The sequence below is a fragment of the Rhinatrema bivittatum genome, chromosome 14 (genome assembly GCF_901001135.1).
Source record: "Rhinatrema bivittatum chromosome 14, aRhiBiv1.1, whole genome shotgun sequence".
Lineage (NCBI taxonomy): Eukaryota > Metazoa > Chordata > Amphibia > Gymnophiona > Rhinatrematidae > Rhinatrema > Rhinatrema bivittatum.
Window position 1 is genome coordinate 57,438,663 of NC_042628.1, and position 21,433 is coordinate 57,460,095.

The 21,433-nt window shown below is 47.6% G+C and overlaps 1 protein-coding gene across 6 annotated transcripts in view; it reads left to right on the forward strand.

The window, feature by feature from the left end:
* The window catches only part of XRCC1 (X-ray repair cross complementing 1), a 339,102-nt gene that overhangs the window by 258,015 nt on the left and 59,654 nt on the right, over positions 1–21,433 (forward strand). For 4 of the 6 annotated variants that reach the window (XM_029576094.1, XM_029576096.1, XM_029576095.1 and 1 more), the window contains exon 14: positions 15,199–15,326. The exons of the other annotated variants lie outside the window; for them this stretch is intronic. In XM_029576094.1, the coding sequence (XP_029431954.1) occupies positions 15,199–15,326 (128 nt within the window). The remainder of the gene's footprint in view (positions 1–15,198; positions 15,327–21,433) is intronic. 6 annotated transcript variants of the gene reach the window in all.

Sequence of the window (21,433 nt, forward strand, 5' to 3'; positions counted from 1 at the left end):
ACTCTTAACTCCTTGAAGGTCCAGCGCTCTCTAGTTTCAGGGGCGAGGTGCACGGAATCTGCCTGTCAGCACATCCGGACATAGCCAGTTTTCTGAAAGGGGTGAAGCACCTCCGGCCACCCCTGCGATGGCTGGTTCCCTTGTGGAATCTTGATCTAGTATTGGAGTTTTTGGCAGGGCCCTCCTTTCGGCTGCTGCGCAGTCTTTCCTTGCATTTATTAACCTTGAAAACTGTGTTCCTGTTCGCTATATGCTCGGCACGACGCATCTCTGAACTACAGGCCTTGTGTCGGGAACCATTCCTCTGGATGACTCCAGGAACATTACAGCTTCGTACCGTTCCCCCCCCCCCCCCTCCTTGCCCAAGGTAGTCTCGGACTTTCATTTGAATCAGTCCATTTCGTTACCATCCCTAGATAAGAACAAGGATGCGGAAGAATAGTGTCTCCTCCGTTATTTGAATATCAGTAGCTTTTGCTGCGCTATCTGGAAGTTTCAGAACCGGTCCGAAAGATGGACTGCCTGTTTGTCCTTCACGGTGGAAGGAAGCAGGGTGAACCAGCTTCGCGGGCTACCATAGCTCACTGGATTAAGGAGGTGGTCACGGGAGCCTATGTTGAGGCAGGAAAGCCATTACCTTTTCAGATTAAAGCTCATTCCACTAGGGCTCAGGAGGTCTCATGGGCAGAAGCTAGACTGCTGTCTTCCGTCAACATCTGCCAAGCGGTGAAGTGGTCCTCCTTGCACACCTTCTCCAGGTTGGTAGCGCCTGGATGTTCAGGCCTGAGAGGACATAGCCTTTGCAAGGGCAGTGTTAATTGGACCACGGGCTTTGTACATCCCATTGGTCCTGGTCGCTACACGCTAAGAAATGGAGAAATTACTTATCTGATAATTTTCGTTTTCCTTAGTGAAGACAGATGGACTTAGCATCCTGCCCATGGCTGTGCCTATGAAGTGAATATTGATTCCAAGAGATTAGGGGTAAGCAGTCATCTAGTCCCTAGATCAGGGCATCTATCTTACTGGGGTTCAGTGTTTGTTCTTAATCGTTTTTGATCAAAGTTTTTCAATAGTATGTCCACAGTGGCTTTTGAAGAGAATACTGAAGGGCTGAGGTCACTGCAGGTGTGTATGTGTATGAAGTTAGATTTGAAACCTGACTCCGTCTCCCTCTGCTGGCAGAGGAGCATAACGCATTGGTCCTGAGTCCATCTGTCTACAGTAAGGAAAATTATCAGGTAAGTAATTTCTCTGATTTGTCTTGTTTTTTACACAACTTACATCGGTTACCTCTTAATTACTGCATTAGATTCAAGACTTTAATATTTTGTGCTTTCACACTGGCTTTCCGGTATATCTAAGTTTTGATTCCTTACTTTCCTGCTTGTGCGCTCCAATCTTCTCAAATGGGTTATTTATGTCTCCATCACTTATTCACCTTGATACTGTCAAAGAAACATTCAGTTATCAAGCTCCTGCACCCTGGAATTCCCTTGCCTCAGAAATGTATTTATTTATTTATTTGGAGACTTTTATATACCGGTATTAGTAGGGACATCATACCGGTTCACATTCGAACAGCAGGTTTGAAAGTACATATTAACAGGGAGAAAGAATTGGGAGGGGGATAACACAAGAGCAGCGTAGAAATGTAGTTTAACAGGCGAACATAAAAGCTTAACAACTGGTGAACATAGAGCTCCTTAATATAAGGAATATAGGATAGTATATTAGGGAGATAGTATAGCATCGTAGGAGGGAGGGAGAGGGCTAATCCGGATAGGCTTGTTTAAATAACCATGTTTTTAATTTCTTTTTAAATTTGATGGTGCATGGTTCAAGGCGTAAGTTTGGAGGGAGGGAGTTCCAGAGTGAAGGGCCAGCAATTGAGAGGGCACGGTCGCGTGTAGTGAAAATGTGTGATTTTTAATCAAGCCTTTCCCTGTACGTACCCGGATCAGTCCAGACCGTGGGTTGAGCCTCCTGTCCAGCAGATGGAGGCAGACCAAAACTGAAAGGGTATCCTATATCAGGACAGAGCCTACCCTGTAGCCCTTCAGTATTTGTCTGTCTCCAGCAGATGGATCAGCTCACCCTGCGGTTCCCTGATCTCGGCTAGTCAGCCTTTGTTTTTTCCTGTTGCTTTCTTTCTCTCTAAGGATCAAGCAAGTAGTTTAAAAAAAATTATTTCTAGTATTGTTTAAAAAAAAAAAAAGTTGATTTGTTTGACGGACTCTGCCCGTCTCTTCTTTCACAGGAGACACTCCTGTCTCCTGGCTCTTGCGGGGCTTAGGGGGGCTTGGCCCCTTGTGTTTGACATAGCCTAAGCTCTAATTTGCTTCCTCGGTGTGGGGGGTGAAACTGGTGGTCCAGTCCCTCACACCCCCCCCCCTTCTCTGACTGCCTTGGGGGCTCAGTGCTCCTCTTTGTCTTCCCTGCACAGGGAAGGTTTTCCCTTCCCCTCAGTTACTTGGCCAGCTTGCAGGAGGAGGAGGACCCTTCCCCGGGTCCCCTGCCAATGAAACTCCCATGACCAGCCCCGCCGCCTGCTCCTCCAGGGGCTGGTGCGGGTGGTCCCGGGGGTGCCTCCCATCCCTGATCCTCCTCCGCCTCTGGTCACTCCTGATCCGGATCCCACCGCAGATTTGACGGGAGCGCTCCCCCCCCCCCGGGACGGGGATGATCCCTGAGGTCCTCTGCATGTTTCAGAGGGAGGAATTGGAACCCCTCATTCTCTTTGTCCTCCAGGAGTTAGGGATTGAGGGGCCCCCTGCGGGTACCCTGATGGCTTCGCTGCCCAAGGATATGAACCCGGTCCTGGCGGGACTCAGGGCTCTGGCATGTGCCTTTCCCTTCCACCCTATGCAAAAGTTGCTGTTCATCCCAGAGAGTTCCTCGCCTCTCTCGATCTGACAGAGGCCTACTTCCACATTACGATTCGCCACGCTCACCAGACGTATCTTTGCTTCCACATCCTCAACCGGGATTTTCAGTTTCGGGCGTTGCCCTTCGGTCTGGCCACCGCGCCGCGCACCTTCACCAAAGTCATGGTGGTGGTGGCGGCTGCCCTCCGCCGAGAAGGAGTCCTGGTCCACTCTTATCTGGACAACTGGCTCGTCCGGGCCAAGTTGGAGAGTCGCTGCCGGCAGGCGGTGGATCGAGTTCTAGCTCTTCTCGCCTCCCTCGGGTGTATAGTCAATTTTCCCAAAAGCAATCTTCAGCCTTCCCAGGTGTTGGAATTTCTGGGGGCCCGCTTCGATACTTGGATCGGCAAGGTGTCCCTACCTCGCACTCGGGCTCTCAAACGTATCGACCAGGTGCGAAACCTTCTATCGCTCCCTCTTCCGGCGGCGTGGGACTAACTCCAGGTCCTGGGCTCGATGGGCTCCACCATCGACCTCTTCCCCTGGGCACTTACGCATATGCGACCGTTACAGAGAGCTTTGCTATCCCATTGGCAGCCGGTGTCGGAACAGTTTCACATGGTTCTCCCGCTTTCGGCCTCTACCATCACCGCCTTGCAGTGGTGGCTTTCGCTTCCTCATCTTCTCCGGGGAATGCCTCTTCAGACTCCACAGTGGATGGTAGTATCCACGGATGTCAGTCTCTCCGGCTGGAGCGCAATATGCCAGTCCCAGACCACGCAGGGGATCTGGTCTCCGATTCAGTCTCGTTGGCACATCAATCGGCTGGAGGCCCGGGCGGTGCATCTGGCTCTACAGGAGTTTCTGCCCCTGATCTGTGGCAAGGCGGTGAGGGTTCTTTCCGACAACTCCACCACCGTTGCTTATATCAACCATCAGGGGGGCACTAGCAGTCGCCTGGTGGTTCTAGAAGCCAGCCGTTTTGCCTGGGCGGAGCAGCATCTGGATTGCCTGGCGGCCTCCCATATAGCGAGCAAGGAGAATGTACAGACCGATTTCCTCAGTCACCAGTCTCTCGATCCGGGAGAGTGGGAACTCTCGGAAGAAGCCATGGATCTGATCGTCGACATGTGGGGTCCCCCTCACTTGGACCTCATGGCGACATTGCGCAATGCCAAGGCCAACAGGTTCTTCAGCCGCTGGAGGAAACACAGCTCAGAGGGAGTGGATACTCTGTCTGTCCCCTGGCCCGCAGATGTCCTTCTCTACGTGTTCCCTCCGTGGCCTCTGGTGGGAAAAGTTCTCCGAAGAATAGAACTCCACTAAGGGCCAGTGTTTCTGGTAGCACCCGAATGGCCTCGCAGACCGTGGTTCGCGGATCTCGTCAACCTGGCGACGGAAGGACCTCTCCGGCTCGGCCATCTTCCTCGTCTGCTTTGGCAGGGACCAGTATTTTTCGACCAGGCCGATCGCTTTTGTCTAGCGGCCTGGCTTTTGAACGGAGACGCCTGAGACGTAAGGGCTATAAGGAGGATGTTATCTCCACTTTACTACGGACTCGTAAGCAATCGACTTCTCTAGCTTATGTGCGCGTTTGGAAAGTCTTTGAGACCATTTGTGCGGAATTGGGGGTCACGGCACGCTCCGCTCCAGTTTCGTTGGTACTTTCCTTCCTCCAGAAGGGTCTCTCCAAGGGTCTCTTCCTCAGTTCCTTGCGCGTGCAAGTCTCCGCTCTCGGCTCTCTCCTCGGAAGGGTCGAGGGTCATCCCTTAGCGGGCCACCTGGAGTGGTTTGGTTCTTGAAGGGTGTCGAGCACCTGCGACTGCCTGCTCGTTCCACTTGTCCGTCGTGGAGTCTTAATCTCGTCCTTCGGGTTCTCTGTGCTGCTCCGTTCGAACCCTTTCCGTCGGGCTACGGTAAAGGATCTCATGCTCAAGGCGGTTTTTCTCGTTTCTATCTCTTCCGCTTGGCAGGTCTCAGAGATCCAGGCGATGTCCTGTCGGGAACCTTTTCTGCGTTTTTCCGATTCAGGAGTCTCACTCAAAATGGTGCCTTTCTTGCCGAAGGTTGTTTCCGCTTTCCATGTCAACCAGTCGGTGGAGCTTCCAGCGTTCTCTCAAGAGGACATTGCGGGTACCACTGGGGGCGATCTTTGCAGGCTTGATGTCAAACGTGTTCTACTCCGGTATCTCCAGGTTACCAATGACTTTCGGGTCTCGGACCATCTTTTTGTCCTCTGGAGTGGTCCAAATCAGGGCAAACCGACTTCTAAGACTACTATTGTTCGGTGGTTGAAGGAGGCAATTTCCTCGGCCTATCTTTGCCAAGGTCGGGCAGTTCCTGAGGGCCTAAAGGCTCACTCCTTGCGTTCTCAAGCTTCTTCCTGGGCAGAGAGCCAATCGGTTTCTCCGCAAGAAATCTGCAGGGCCGCTACGTGGACGTCCCTGCATACTTTTGCTCGAAACTACCGCCTGGATGTGCAAGCACCGGATTTTGGTTCTTTTGGTCAGCAAGTGCTTCGAGCGGAACTGACTCTGTCCTACCCAGTTTAGGGAAGCTTTGGTACATCCCATGGTCTGGATTAATCCGGGTACATACAGGGAAAGGAAAATTAGTTCTTACCTGTTAATTTTCGTTCCTCTAGTACCACAGATCAGTCCAGACGCCCCCTCCCTGTTGCTCTTTCACATCGTCCACTCGAAGCTTTTTGGTACAGGGATTAGGATGCCAGTACTGTATTCTTCTCTTCTGAACACCAGAAGCATTGGTTTTGATGACCAAGTAATTGCAAGAGCGTTTCTTTCTACAGAGTTCCTTACAAGATTATAGAGTTACTCCATTGAGTTTTTATAGTTACTTGCTTGATCTTGATCTTGTTTTTCTGCTTTGACAATGGTTATACTGAAGGGCTGCAGGGTAGGCTTTGTCCTGATTATAGGATACCCTTTCAGTTTTGGTCTGTCTCCATCTGCTGGACAGGAGGCTCAAACCACGGTCTGGACTGATCCATGGTACTACAGGAATGAAAATTAACAGGTAAGAACTAATTTTCCTTTAGCAGTGTTTTCGCAGTCATTCTTTATTCAGGTAGACCTTAGTTCAAGTGAGATCGTAAGGCATAGTTTTTATGTTTCGACTTGATAAGACTCTGCCGACCATTATGGTTTGTTGATTTGTTTATTGCAGGTTTTATCATTGCTTTGTTTTATTTTGTGTATTGAGAGTTGTGATTTTTGGATTATGTATATTTTTATTGTACATCTGCCTGGATAACATGTTTTACAGGTGAGATATAAAATTTTAATAAATGAAATTAAGAGATGAGATGCTGCAACAGGGATTACTGGGGATTTTATTCTTTTAACTGTGAGCAGAACTTGGCCATGCTTGGGACAGATATGAGAGGAGGGTTGAGAGATCGGGTGAAAAACCTAACTGGGGGAGCTGGTATTATCCCAGGACAAGCAGGATGATAGTCCTCACATATGGGTGACGTCACTGGACAGAGCCCTATCACGGAAAACTTTGTCAAAGTTTCTAGAAACTTTTGACTGGCACACTGAGCCCACTGAGCATGCCCAGCATGCCATGATCCCTCGAGCCACAGGGATCTCCTTTCAGTCTTCGTTTTTCCACACTGCAGTTAGCATCACGATGAAGGAGCCCTGCATGAGTTTTCTCACACAATATACTGAGACAAAAAGTTAAAAATTTATCAATTCATCCCCTTCATAGGGGTCTCCATGTCTCCACCGGCCGGTGAGTACTTGTTTTTTCCTGGTCGATTCCGGTTAAACAGATTTTTCTGTCAGAAGGTTGTCGACGGCTGTCCGGCCTTCGTAATGGCAATGGGTTTTAAAAAATGCCCGAACTGCCCTCACACTATGTCCATCACCGACCCGCATTTCGAGTGTGTGCTGTGCTTGGGCGAATCTCATAACGTTTCCATTCCACCTGTCCACAATGCGCCGAGATGACGGCCAAAGGCAGGCGAGCCCGTCAAGAGGAGATGGAACATCTCTTTCCATATTCAACTAATGCCATAGACGTCTACATCGACTCAGTCGTCTCCGGCTGGAGCGGCCAAAAAGTTAGTCGTCCGTAAATGATGCCCCTGATGGCTCCAGTCACAGACTCCATCCCGGTCATCTGTAAAATCTACATCAGGGCTTGAGAAAAAAGGCACCAAATATCGTGAGAAGCATCACCATCGGACGTCAACACCTGATGTCGGATCGATTCCGAGAACTCTATCGATGCCAATAGAACCATCACCGAAAAGGTCTCGAGTGGAAGGGCCATCGATGCCCTCTATGCCTCTCACTCCAAGGCAATCCCCACCGGTAACGGTGCCGGGTATCGAGCCACCACAGGGACCTGTGGAAGAGCCAGTTCCGCCTTCTCTGCCACCCCCTATAGCTGCTCTGACCTCACCAGCTATATGGGAGGAACTGGACGGATTTATCCGCCAGGCAGTCAAAGACGCTCTCCGACACCATCAAGCATCGGGGCCGATGCCTGCACCGACACCATCTCAGCCACCGATGCCCATGCCGATGCCACTGCTGATACCGGTACCACTACCGATGCCCGCACCAATGCCGGCACTGGACCTTTCAGTCTATGCACCAATACTCTCGAAGTTCGATGCCCTCATCAGTGCTCTCCCGATGCAACCCTTGCCAACAGCACCGAAAATACAGATTCCCGTTGGTGAAGACGACGCCTCCAGGCCTTCTCCGATGCCCGAACCCGTACCAGGACCATCTGGAATTTCTCAGCCAAGAACTCCGGTGTCTCCATCAATGCCATTTTTCCTCCAACTATGCCACTGCAGAAGCCATTAATGCCTTTGTTCATACCTCACCCTACTCCTCCACGACGTCCTTCATCAGACACCTGGGATGAGGGAGACACTGATTCTTCATCGGAAGATATACTGTCTGAGCCATCCCCACCTGAAGAAAGAAGGAAGTCACCACCAGAGAACCTCTCCTTTTCAAATTTGTAAAGGAGATGACTGATACCATTCCTTTCCAACTAGTGGCAGAAGAGGACACGAGGCAAAAGACCCTGGAGGTTTTGCAATTTGTTGATCCTCCTAAAGAAGTTTTAGCAATACCAGTCCATAAAGTTCTGGTTGACCTACAACATAGGCTGTGGGAGCACCCCTGTTCAATCCCACCAGTGAACAAGTGGATGGATGCCACCTATCTAATACAACATATACCAGGTTACCAAAAGCACCAACTCCCACACCAATCTGTGGTGGTAGAATCCGCCCAAAAGAAGTCAACACTAGTCTACACCTCTGGCAAGAAACAAAAGTTCTTAGATACTCTTGGCAGGAAGGTTTTCCAAGGTCAATGCTTGTCTCCAAGATTGTGTCTCATCAATTATATATGACTCAGTATCAACGCAATCTATGGAAGCAGATGCAATGACTGTCGAAGTCCTTACCCCAACAATATCAAGACTCAGTGAATAACATTATACACAAAGGTCTAGAAGCAGACAAGTATGAAGTCCGTGCAGCATATGATAGTTTTTGAAACGTTGTCCAGGATGGCTGCAATGGGAATTAGGGCCCATAGGTGGGCCTGGCTGAAGGCCTCTGACCTCAGGCCTGAGGTCAGGAAAAGTTGGCAGGTCTGCCTTGTGCTGGTGACAACCTTTTGGGGGAAAGGTTCAGATGCAGTGGCGCAAGCTAAAAGAACATTCTAAAAACTCTGTGCCACTCTCCGCTGTTCCAACAGAAATGCCCTCTTCTGCACGTAGAACACAGTGAGAGAGGACACCAGGAAACCCTATTACAGGCCATGAAGGTATTATCCACCAGTACCCAGGTGGTAGGGCATCCAAACCAGCACAGAGAAGTCAACCTAGGCAACCAAGAGCTCTAGGCCTCAGCCTCCACCTCAGACAGGCCCCAGCATCAGGATTTTGAAACCTGCCAGAGGACAACAGCCACTCCACCAAACCCGATCCTAGATCTACCAGTGGGAGGTCGGGTCTCTTTCTTTCAAATCAAATGGTCAGACATCACACACAGATCAATGAGTACTATCCATTATAACACCAAGGTTACCAACTGGATTTTCTCACAGTACCAAATGACTCTCCACCGAAGTCCCTTTGGATGCACAAGGATCATATCACTCTCCTGCAAACAGAATTATCCCACCCTAGTGAGAGCCAGGGCCGTGGAACCAGTTTCCTGACCTCAGCAGGGCAGAGGATTCTACTCCCGTTATTTCCTCATTCCAAAGAAAACAGGAGGCCTACGTCCCATCTTAGACCTCCGAAATCTCAACAAATTTCTACGAAAAGAAAAATTCAGAATGGTCTCCTTAGGCACCATGCTTCCCCTTTCTTTCAAGCTGGAGATTGGCTCTTGTTTTCTGGATCTGCAAGACGCTTACGCTCACATTCCAATATTCCCTCTCATCGCACCATTTCTGCGCTTCCTGGTGGGGCACCAGCATTACCAATACCGGGTTTCTGCCATTCGGTCTGGCCTCAGCACCCTGAATATTCACAAAGTGCCTAGCGGTGGCAGCGGCCCATTTACACAAAGAAAGTATACAAGTCTTTCCTTACCGGACGACGGCTCATCAAAGCCAGTCAAAACAAGGAGCTCTAACTCTCTCAGCTCACAGTCAATCTGCTCCACTCGTTAGGGTTTCTAATCAATTACCAAAAATCCCACCTCATACCATCTCGCCTACTGCAGTTCATCGGAGCAGAGTTGAACACCACAATATCAAGAGCCTTCCTCCCAGAGGACCGCGCAGAGAAACTCTCCACATTAGCGAAATCTCTGCATTCAAAGGAAAGTGTGTTATCCCATCAGTTTCTCACTCTGCTCGGACACATGGCCTCCACAGTCCATAAGAACATGCCATACTGGGTCAGACCAAGGTCCATCAAGCCCAGCATCCTGTTTCCAACAGTGGCCAATCAGGCCATAAGTCTATTCCATGTTACCGTTGCTAGTAATAGCAGTGGCTATTTTCTAAGTCAGCTTAATTAATAGAGGCAGTAATAGACTTCTCCTCCAAAAACTTATCCAATCCTTTTTTTAAAAACACAGCTATACTAACTGGACTAACCACATCCTCTGGCAACAAATTCCAGAGTTTAATGTGCGTTGAGTGAAAAAGAAACTTCCTCCAATTAGTTTTAATGTTGCCACATGCTAACTTCATGAAGTGCCCCCTAGTCCTTCTATTATCTGAAAGAGTAAATAACCGATTTCCATCTACCCGATTTAGGACCTCTCATGATTTCCTCTATCATATCCCCCCTCGCCGTTTCTTCTCCAAGCTGAAAAGTTCCTAACCTCTTTAGTCTTTCCTCACAGGGGAGCTGTTCCATTCCCCTTATCATTTTGATCACCCTTCTCTGTACCTTCTCCATCGCAATTATATCCTTTTTTGAGATGCGGCGACCAGAATTGTACACAGTATTCAAGGTGCGGTCTCACCATGGAATGATAGAGGCATTATGACATTTTCTGTTTTATTCACCATTCCCTTTCTAATAATTCCCAACATTCTGTTTGCTTTTTTGACTGCTGCAGCACACTGAACCAATTATTTCAATGTGTTATCCACTATGATGCCTAGATCTCTTTCTTGGGTGGTAGCACCTAATATGGAACCTAACATTGTGTAACTATAGCATGGGTTATTTTTCCCTATATGCATCACCTTGCACTTATCCACATAAATTTCATCTGCCATTGGATGCCCAATTTTCCAGTCTCACAAGGTCTTCCTGCAATTTATCACAATCTGCTTGTGATTTAACTACTCGTAACAATTTTGCTATCATCTGCAATTTGATTACTCACTCTTTCATATTTCTTTCCAGATCATTTTATAAATATATTGAAAAGTAAGGGTCCCAATACAGGTCCCTGAGGCACTCCACTGCCCACACCCTTCCACTTGAGAAAATTGTCCATTTAATCCTACTCTCTGTTTCCTGTCTCTTAGCCAGTTTGTAATCCACGAAAGGACATCGCCACCTATCCCATGACTTTTTACTTTTCCTAGAAGCCTCTCATGAGGAACTTTGTCAAAACGCCTTCTGAAAATCCAAGTACACTACATCTATCGGCTCACCTTTATCCACATGTTTATTAACTCCTTCAAAAAAGTGAAGCAGATTTGTGAGTCAAGACTTGCCTTGGGTAAAGCTATGCTGACTTTGTTCCATTAAACCATGTCTTTCTATATGTTCTGTGATTTTGATGTTGAGAACACTTTCCACTATTTTTCCTGGCACCTAAGTCTGTAGTTTCCCGTATCGCCCCTGGAAGCCCTTTTTAAATATTGGGGTTACATTAGCTATCCTCCAGTCTTCAGGTACAATGGATGATTTTAATGATATGTTACAAATTTTTATTAATAGCTCTGAAATTTCATTTTTGAGTTCCTTCAGAACCCTTGTATACCATCTGGTCCAGGTGATTTACTACTCTTCAGTTTGTCAATCAGGCCTACCCACATCTTCTAGGTTCACTGTGATTTGGTTCAGTCCATCTGAATCATTACCCATGAAAACCTTCTCCAGTATGGGTGCCTTCCCAACATCCTCTTCAGTAAACACCAAAGCAAAGAAATCATTTAATCTTTCCGCGATGGCCTTCTTTTCTAAGTGCCCCTTTAACCCTCGATCATCTAACACTCAACTGACTCCCTCACGGGCTTTCTACTTTGGATATATTTTAAAAAGTTTTTATTGTGAGTTTTTGCCTCTACGGCCAACTTCTTTTCAAATTCTCTTAGCCTGTCTTATCAATGTCTATATTTAACTTGCCAACGCTTATGCATTATCCTATTTTCTTCTGTTGGATCCTTCTTCCAATTTTTGAATGAAGATCTTTTGGCTAAAATAGCTTCTTTCACCTCCCTTTTAACCATGCCGGTAATCTATTTGCCTTCTTTCCACCTTTTTTAATGTGTGGAATACATCTGGACTGTGCTTCTAGGATGGGATTTTTTAACAATGACCATGCCTCTTGCACACTTTTTACCTTTGTAGCTGCTCCTTTGTTTTTTTCTAACTATTTTTCTCATCAAAGTTTCCCTTTTGAAAGTTTAGCATGAGAGCCATGGATTTGCATACTGTCCCCCTTCCAGTCTATTAATTCAAATTTGATAATATTATGATCACTATGCCAAGCGGCCCCCACCACCGTTACCTCTCTTACCAAATCCTGTGCCTCCACTGAGAATTAGATCTATAATTGCTCTCTCTCTTGTCTGTTCCTGAACCAATTGCTCCGTAAAATGTCATTTATTCCATCCAGGAACTTTATATCTCAATACATTTACCCAGTCAATATTGGGGTAATTTAAATCTCCCATTATTACCGCACTACCAATTTGGTTAGCTTCCCTAATTTCTCTTAGCATTTCACTGTCCATCTCACCATCTTGACCAGGTGGATGGTAGTATACTCCTATCATTATAGTCTTCCCTGATACACAAGGGATTTCTACCCATAAAGATTCAATTGTACATTTAGTCTCATGCAGGATGTTATCCTGTTGGACTCTATGCCATCCCAGACATAAAGCGCCACACCGCCTCCCAGTGCTCCTATCTGTCATTGCGATATAATTTGTACCCCGGTATAGCACTGTCCCATTGGTTGTCCTCCTTCCACCATGTCTCTGAGATGCCAGTTAAGTCTATGTCATCATTCACTGCTATACATTCTAATTCTCCCATCTTACGTCTTAGACTTCTGGCAGATTAGCCATGAGAATAACCCAATGGACATTAAGATCACAGTGGATACAAGCCATTCAACCACTGTCGTCTCCAATTCAAATAACCCACCAATTATGTTCATCTCTCCTCTGGTGGGCGAACACGAACAAACTGTGCACAGGCCTACCCTTCCAACAACCAGTTCCGCAAGTAACTTTAACTACAGATTTATTCACCTTAGGTTGGGGAGCACACATAGACAATCTCCAGACTCAGCATACTTTGAAAAAACTCGAAGCAACAGTTCAATTTCCTGGAGCTTCGAGCTATACATTATGCTCCTATATGCGTTCAAGAACTGTCTTGCACACAAGATTGTTCTTACACAGACAGACAACACGGTAGCCATGTGGTATCTGAACAAATAAGGAGGCACAGGCTCGTATCTCCTCTGCTAAGAAGCCGCACAGATTTGGGATTGGGCCCTGACACTCTCCATGTTTCTCCGGGCCACTTACCTAGCAGACGTACACAACGTAGTTGCAGATCACCTCAGACTTCAGTTCTATCTCCACGAGTGGTCCCTGGATCCTTTGGTAACGACCAGAATATTCCAGTGCTGGGGCCAACCAACCATAGACCTCTTTGCATCCGAACTGAATCGCAAAGTGAACAGATTCTGCTCCCTATACCAGCAGTTCGCCAGGGACGCCTTTGCTCGCCCCTGGAATTCAGGCCTTCTATACGTGTATCCCCCAATACTGCTGATATCCAAAACTCTAGTGAAGCTACAACAGGACAAAGGGGCAATGATACTCATAGCCCCATATTGGCCTCGACAAGTGTGGTTTCCCATACTTCTCAACCTCTCGATCAGAGAACCAATTCGCCTGGGCTCAGCTCCCACTCTTATAACTCAGGATCAGGGCAAATTTCGCCATCCCAACCTTCAATCCCTATCTCTAACAGCCTTGGTGTTGAAAGCTTGATCCTGCAACCACTCAATCTTTCAACTAATGTGTCTCAAGTGCTTGGGGCTTCACATAAACCTTCCACACGAAAAACCTATCGTTCTAAGTGGAAAAGATTCACCAAGTGGTGTGCACAGAAAAGTATTGACCCCTTTTCCTGCCCCACATCATCTTTATTAGACTATCTCTGGCACATTTCAGACTCTGGTCTCCAGACTACGTCAGTAAGGGTACATTTAAGTGCTATCTCAGCTTACCATAATACAGTAGGGGATGCACCGATATCAGCGCAACCCCTTGTCAGTAGGTTTATGAGAGGTTTAATTCATCTTAAACCCCCGTTACGGCCACCAGTCATAGAATGGGACCTTAATGTATTACTAACAAGACTCATGTGTTCTCCCTTTGAACCCATGGATTCCTGCGATGTTAAATTTCTTACATGGAAGGTTCTTTTCCTAGTGGCTATTACATCTGCTAAAAGGGTTAGTGAGTTACAAGCACTTGTCACATAATCACCTTATACAAGGTTCCTACATGACAGAGTGGTCCTCCGTACTCACCCAAAATTCCTTCCCAAGGTAGTTACGGAATTCCACTTGAATCAGTCCATAGTCTGCCCACATTCTTCCCAAGACCTCACTCTCACCAAGGTGAGAGGGTTTTGCACACCTTGAACTGTAAACATGCACTTGCATATTACCTAGACCACACTGCAGTCCATAGGAAATCCACTCAACTCTGTTTCTTTTGATAAAAACAAACCGGGTAAAGCAATGAGCAAACAAACTCTCTAACTGGCTTGCAGATTGTATAGATTTCTGGTATGAAAAAGCAGGCTTTCCTCTCCAGGGACGAGTAAAGGTGCACTCGGTAAGAGCAATGTCAACCTCAGTAGCACACTATCGTTCAGTTCCAATGACTGACATTTGTAAAGCTGCAACATGGAATTCTCTTCACACCTTTGCAGCTCATTACTGTTTGGACAAAGAAGGACAACAGGATTCAGCCTATGGACAATCTGTCTTAAAGAACTTGTTTCCAGCGTAATCCCAACTCCTTCCGCATCCAACCTGCTGTGATTTCAGACTGCCTCATTTTTTCCAACAGTACACCAGTTGTGCCTGTTGTGCAAGTGGTTTGCTGTTGGTCCAATACAAGAATGACTAAGCCTGTAGCTTGCTAATCACCAATATATGAGGACTATCATCCTGCTTGTCCTGGGATAAAGCAAAATTGCTTACCTGTAATAGGTGTTATCCCAGGACAGCAGGATGTAGTCCTCACGAAACCCACCCGCCACCCTGCGGAGTTGGATCCGATACGTTTTAATATTTTATTTTTGCTAACGCTTTTTGCTACACACGAGACTGAAGGGAGACCCCTGTGGCTCGAGGGATCATGGCATGCTAGGCATGCTCAATGGGCTCTGTGTGCCAGTCAAATGTTTCTAGAAACTTTGACAGAAAGTTTTCCGTGATAGAGCTCCATCCAGTGACGTCACCCATATGTGAGGACTACATGCTGCTGTCCTGGGATAACACCTATTACAGGTAAGCAATTTTGCTTAACAGTGCAGGTTGGTAACCAGTAAACACCTAAGGTTGTTGCTGATTATTGGTGCCGTCCCATAGTATTGTAGACATCAATCAGAAGAAGCAAAGATCAGTATCAAATACAGCAGCAGAAGATCCTTATGGTGGCTCCACAGATGAGAACACAGATGTTGAGGAAGAGGACCTATCTATCCCAGAATTGCCAGGTATGTGCAGTCAGCTTTCATTCCCCACTGGGCTGGCATCCCTCTCCCCAACCACTCTATCAGAGCCCATGCAAACAATGCCCACTATACAGAATTACAGAAATCTTCTCTACTTGGGATCTTATATTTCAAATCTTTAAGAATGGCCTGGAGATCATGCACAGTGGAATTTAGTTGGTGTACATAGTGTGGTGTTTTTGTTTTTATACTGCCAGATTGAACCAGTGGCATGTTTCCTGTCTTTCTCCTCTTGCAACATATTAAAAATCATTTCAATATCAACTTTTTCCCCTTGCCCCACATTTCTGTAAAAGTCTATTCCTAACATTTTTTGATTTCGGTAGAATTGCAAAAGAACACGAAATGGCCAGAATAGAGTCAGAAACTTATTAAGATTTAAAATGGAACTAAAGATGGCCTGGTAGACAGGTATAACTCGATGAATATTGTGCTGGGTTTACCATCTGCTGGTACTTGGCAATATTATAATTATTTTAATCCCTAATAAAGAATTTTTTTAATTCTTAGCCCACAATTTTAGCAGTTCCCTGTATGTACCTGGATCAGTCCAGACCATGGGTTGAGCCTCCTGCCCAGCAGATGGAGATAGACTAAAACTGTAAGGGTATCCTATAACAGGACAGAGCCTACCCTGAAGCCTTTCAGTATTTGTCTGTCTCCAGCAAATGTCAGGTAGCTCACCCTGCGGTTCCCTGGTTTTGCTCTTTAGCCCTTGCCATGCAGGGTTCCTTTGTCTCTTTTCTTCAAGATCAAGCAAGTATTTCCTCTAGATATAAAAAAAAAAAGGAAATCTTTGAACTGACTCTGAGTTTTTTTTTTTCAGTCAGGAGACAGAGCTGTCTCCTTCGCTCTTGGGGGACTTAAGGGGGCTTGCCCCTTGTGTTTTCGCAGCCTAGGCCCTCTTCCCGGTGTTCTTTGTGTGGGGCGATACTGGTGGTCCAGTCACTCCCCCTAATTGGCTGCCTTTCTCCCGGGACGCTCTTTTCCCCGGTGCCTGCAAGGAAGCTCCATTTCCTTGCTAGATCTGATTAACAAAATAAAAGCGAAAATATTTATTTATTTATTTAGAACTTTTCTATACCGACTTTCCAATAACAGAATTACTGATCAATTCGGTTTACATTTTGAACAATAACAGTGACAAGAAAATGTCTTACAAAAAACAGGTAGAAATAACTTGGAGATAAATATATGGGGTTAAATAACAAAGAAATACAATATACAAAGCCTAATATAGGCTGAGGCAGATAACATCGGTGTGGGGTTGTGTAAAGAGTTTAGGACTGACAATAGGTAGGGAATTACATGTTGGACTTTTGAACTGCCAAGGAGTTGGAGTTGGAAAATTTTTTTTATTGGGGAGTTCCTTGAGTTATTCTATGGGGTATTCAATGGGGATTCAAAGAATTTTTTAAAGTTGAACAACAAAGGCAAAGACTTAATCCTCCTGGTCTTTTGCCTTACTCGGCAGCAAGTTATTTTTAGCTGAGGAGCGCGCAGGGTTCATTCCACTGCCTCCGCTCCTCCCCCGGCACCTCAGCTCAGCTGTTTCTGTTACTGCTCGCAGCTCTCCTTTTGATCATGCCCTGTGTGCTCGCAGCTCTCTGTTTGATCATGCCGCGTTCACTTTACTGCCTTGCCTGTGGAGAGCCCTCGTCGCGTTTCTCCCGCGAGGGGCTGTGCTCGAGGTGTCTGCCGGGTGAGGAAGGTCCCGCCCCGGCAGCGACCAAGTTGACAGCCCGGGGTCAATCCCCCCACCGCATGACCAGGCTGTTCCCAGGTCGGCAAACCGCGGGAACGGCAGCCATCTTGGGTGTCTCGGCAGCTCCCGATTCAGAGCTGCCTGAGGGAGAGGAGTCAAATTTTTTTTGTTCCTCCTCCCGTTTTGAGCCCTGTAGTTTCCCAGGATGAGATTCCTGACCCACCTCCCCTCCCCCCCCCTCCCCCGGCAATTGCAGGCCACGTTTTACCTCAGAATTTGTGCTGTTAATGCACAAGTCTTATCTGGCCAGTTTGCAAGAGGAGGTCCCCCTCCCGCCAAAATTCCACGGTTGCCTTCTCCGTCTGCTCCCATGGTGCCGGATGCGCAGGGGACCGTTAGGTTGCGGATGGTACCGGGTGTCCCTATCCCTCTGGATCCTCTGGCCCAGCCTGCGGCTCCGGACCAGGATCCGGATGCTGACATGCCTGGGACGCCTCCCCCGCTTTGCCTTTTTCAGAAGGAGGAACTGGAGCCTCTCATTCCTTTTATTCTTCAGAAACTGGGTACTGAGTCCTCCAGTGGACCCCCTCACGGCTGCGATGCCAGCCAACATGGACCCGGTCCTGACGGGCCTCAGGGCTCCTGCTCGCTCTTTTCCGTTCCATCCCATGCATAAATTACTGCTCCTCCGGGAATGGGAGGCTCCGAGTGTGGAGAGCTATGGACAAGCTCTATCCTCTCCCTGAGGATTGCCTGGAAATGTTGAAAATTCCCACGGTGTGTTCTTCTGTCGGCAGTCACTAAGCACACCACTATCCCAGTGGTGGGGCCGCGGTCTTGAAGGATGTTCAGGACCGCAAGCTCGAATTCTATCTCAAGCAGATCTTCGAGTTTCTGGGCTTGGGAGTTCGAGCGACGATCTGCAGCAGTCTCATGCAGCGGGCAAGCCTTAGATGGGTTCAACAATTGCTCAGCATCCAGGACCTCCCGTCTGCAGAGGCGGAGCAGGCTGAACGGTTGGAGGGCACGATAGCATATGCAGTGGATGCTCTTTACGACCTACTCCCCGTCCAGGCGAAGGCAATGGTTTCTGCGGTGTTGGCCAGGCTCCTTCTCTGGCTGCGCAATTGGTTGGTGGACTCTTCTTCCAAGGCACGGTTGGGCACACTTTCCTTTTGTTGTGTCCGTCGCTGCTCGACGCCCTCACTCTGCCCTCTTTACCTCTATGGCGACTCCCTCCGGGTCTGATGGACGGTTAGCTGCCACGGCATCTTCTTGCCGTCTTTCTCCGGCATCCCCTTCTACAGGAGCTGAGCATATCAGATTGCTAACTCCTCCCTTCTTGAGGAGTAGAGCATAACACCTGTTATGAGCCTGACTTCAGTGCCAGGAAAAATAGTGGAAACTATTCTCAAGATCAAAATCATAGAGCATATAGAAAGACATGGTTTAATGGAATACACTCAACATGGATTTACCCAAGGGAAGTCTTGCCTAACAAATCTGCTTCATTTTTTTGAAGGGGTTAATAAACATGTGGATAAAGGTGAACCGGTAGATGTAGTGTATTTGGCTTTTCAGAATGCATTTGACAAAGTCCCTCATCAGAGGCTTCTACGAAAACTAAAAAGTCATGGGAAAGGAGGCGATGTCCTTTTGTGGATTACAAACTGGTTAAAAGACAGGAAACAGAGTAGGATTAAATGGTCAATTTTCTCAGTGGAAAAGGGTAAACAGTGGAGTGCCTCAGGAATCTGTACTTGGACTGGTGCTTTTCAATATATATATAAATGATCTGGAAAGGAATAAGAGTGAGGTTATCAAATGTGCGGATGATACAAAATTATTCAGAGTAGTTAAATCATAAGCTGATTGTGATACATTACAGGAGGACCTTGCAAGACTGGAAGATTGGGCATCCAAATGGCAGATGAAATTTAATGTGGACAAGTGCAAGGTGTTGCATATAGGGAAAAATAACCCTTGCTGTAGTTACACAATGTTAGGTTCCATATTAGGAGCTACCACCCAGGAAAAAGATCTAGGCATCATAGTGGATAATACTTTAAAACCATCGGCTCAGTGTGCTGTAGCAGTCAAAAAAGCAAACAGAATGTTAGGACTTATTAGAAAGGGAATGGTGAATAAAACGGAAAATGTCATAATGCCTTTATATCGCTCCATGATGAGACTGCACCTTGAATACTGTGTACAATTCTGGTCGCCGCATCTCAAAAAATATATAGTTACAATGGAGAAGGTACAGAGAAGGGCAACCAAAATGATAGGGGATGGAACAGCTCCCCTATGAGGAAAGGCTGAAGAGGTTAGGACTGTTCAGCTTGGAGAAGAGATGGCTGAGGGGGGGATATGATAGAGGTCTTGAACGAGTAGATGTGACTCGGTTATTTACACTTTCAAATAATAGAAGGACTAGGGGGCATTCCATGAAGTTAACAAGTGGCACATTTAAGACTAATAGGAGAAAATTCTTTTTCACTCAACGCACAATAAAGCTCTGGAATTTGTTGCCAGAGGATGTTAGTGCAGTTAGTGTAGCTGGGTTCAAAAAAGGTTTGGATAAGTTCTTGGAGGAGAAATCCATTAACGTCTATTAATCAAGTTTACATAGGGAATAGCCACTGCTATTAATTGCATTAGTAGAATGGGATCTTCTTAGTGTTTGGGTAATTGCCAGGTTCTTCTGGCCTGGTTTGGCCTCTGTTGGAAACAGAATGCTGGGCTTGATGGACCCTTGGTCTGACCCAGCATGGCAATTTCTTATGTTCTTGTGTTCTTATAAGTTGCTTTTCGGCGAAGACCTCGAGCAACTTATTAACTCCTTGGGTGAGAACAAGGTTCATAAGTTGCCTGAGGACCGCCCTAAGCAGTCGAGAGCCTTTTTCCCTACTCGTTCCCACTTCCGGGGTCAGCGGAGGTATTCTGCTTGGGCGCGAGGTGCTTCTTCTAGAGGTTTCTCCTCCAGATCTCAGTACTTGCCTCAGTCCTGTCGGGCCTTCCGAGATGGGGCCTCCCAGCGTCCCGCAGCCAAGCCCACTCCTCAATGAGATCCGGCGACCCATTCCTCCGTTCCAGATTTAGGTGGTCGTCTATTCCTGTTCTTCGAGGAATGGGCCAAAATCACATCGGACCAGTGGGTCCTCGAGATTATAAGCAAAGGTTACGCTTTAGAGTTTGCTCGAGACCTTCTGGATTTGCACATTGTCTCTCCTTGCGGTCTCCAGAAGCAGCCTTCCATGTGCCAGACTCTCGCCCAGCTTCAGGGGCTGGGGGCTATAGTCCCAGTCCCGGCAGACGAACAAGGTGCTGGCCAGTATTCCATCTACTTCGTGGTGCCGAAAAAGGACGGGTCCTTCCATCCCATCTTGGACCTCAACAGAGTCAACCGGGACCTCAGGGTACCCCATTTTCGGATGGAAACCCGGAGGGCGATAATCGCGGCCGTTCACCCCAGGGAGTTTCTGGCCTCTCTCGACGTGATGGAGGCTTACTTCCACATCCCAATTCAACGCGAGCATCAGAGGTTTTGTCGATTCCACGTCTTGGGCCAGCATTTTCAGTTCAGGGCCCTGCCTTTTGGGCTGGCCACAGCAACGCGCACTTTCACCAAAGTCGTGGTGGTGGCAGTCGCCCTCCGGTGAGAAGGAGTCCTAATCATCCCTACCTGGATAATTGGCTCGTGCGGGCCAAGTCAGAGGACCTTTCCCAGCTGGCAGTCAACCGAGTCCTTGCTCTTCTCACCTCCCTGCGGTGATAGTCAATTTTCCCAAGAGCAATCTACAGCCCTCCCAGGTCCTGGAATTTCTGGGGGCTCGCTTCGACACCCGGGTTGGCAAGGTGTTCATGCCGGACGCTCAGGCATTCAAGTTAATGGACCAAGTCCAAAATCTTCTTTCCATGCCACTCCCTACGGCATGGGACTACTTTCAGGTTCTGGGGACCATGGCTTCCACTATCGACCTGGTCCCCTGGGCGTTTGCGCATATGCGTCCATTGCAGAAAGCTTTGCTTTCCCGCTGGAAGCCGGTGTCGGAGCAGTTTCGGACGGCCCTCCCACTCTCCGACTCTACCATCGTCGACATACAGTGGTGGCTATCGTTAACGCACCTTCTGAAAGGAATCTCCCTACTGACGCCACAGTGGGTCATTGTCACGACGGATGCCAGCCTCTCCGGGTGGGGAGTAATCTGTCAGTCTCAAGCTATCCAAGGCTATTGGTCCCCGGTTCAGTCTCGCTGGCATATCAATCGCCTGGAGGCCCGAACAGTCCGACTGGCTCTCCAAGTCTTCCTCCCATTGATCCGCCGCAAGGCAGTGCGAGTGCTCTCGGACAACTCCACCACGGTGGCCTACATCAATCGAC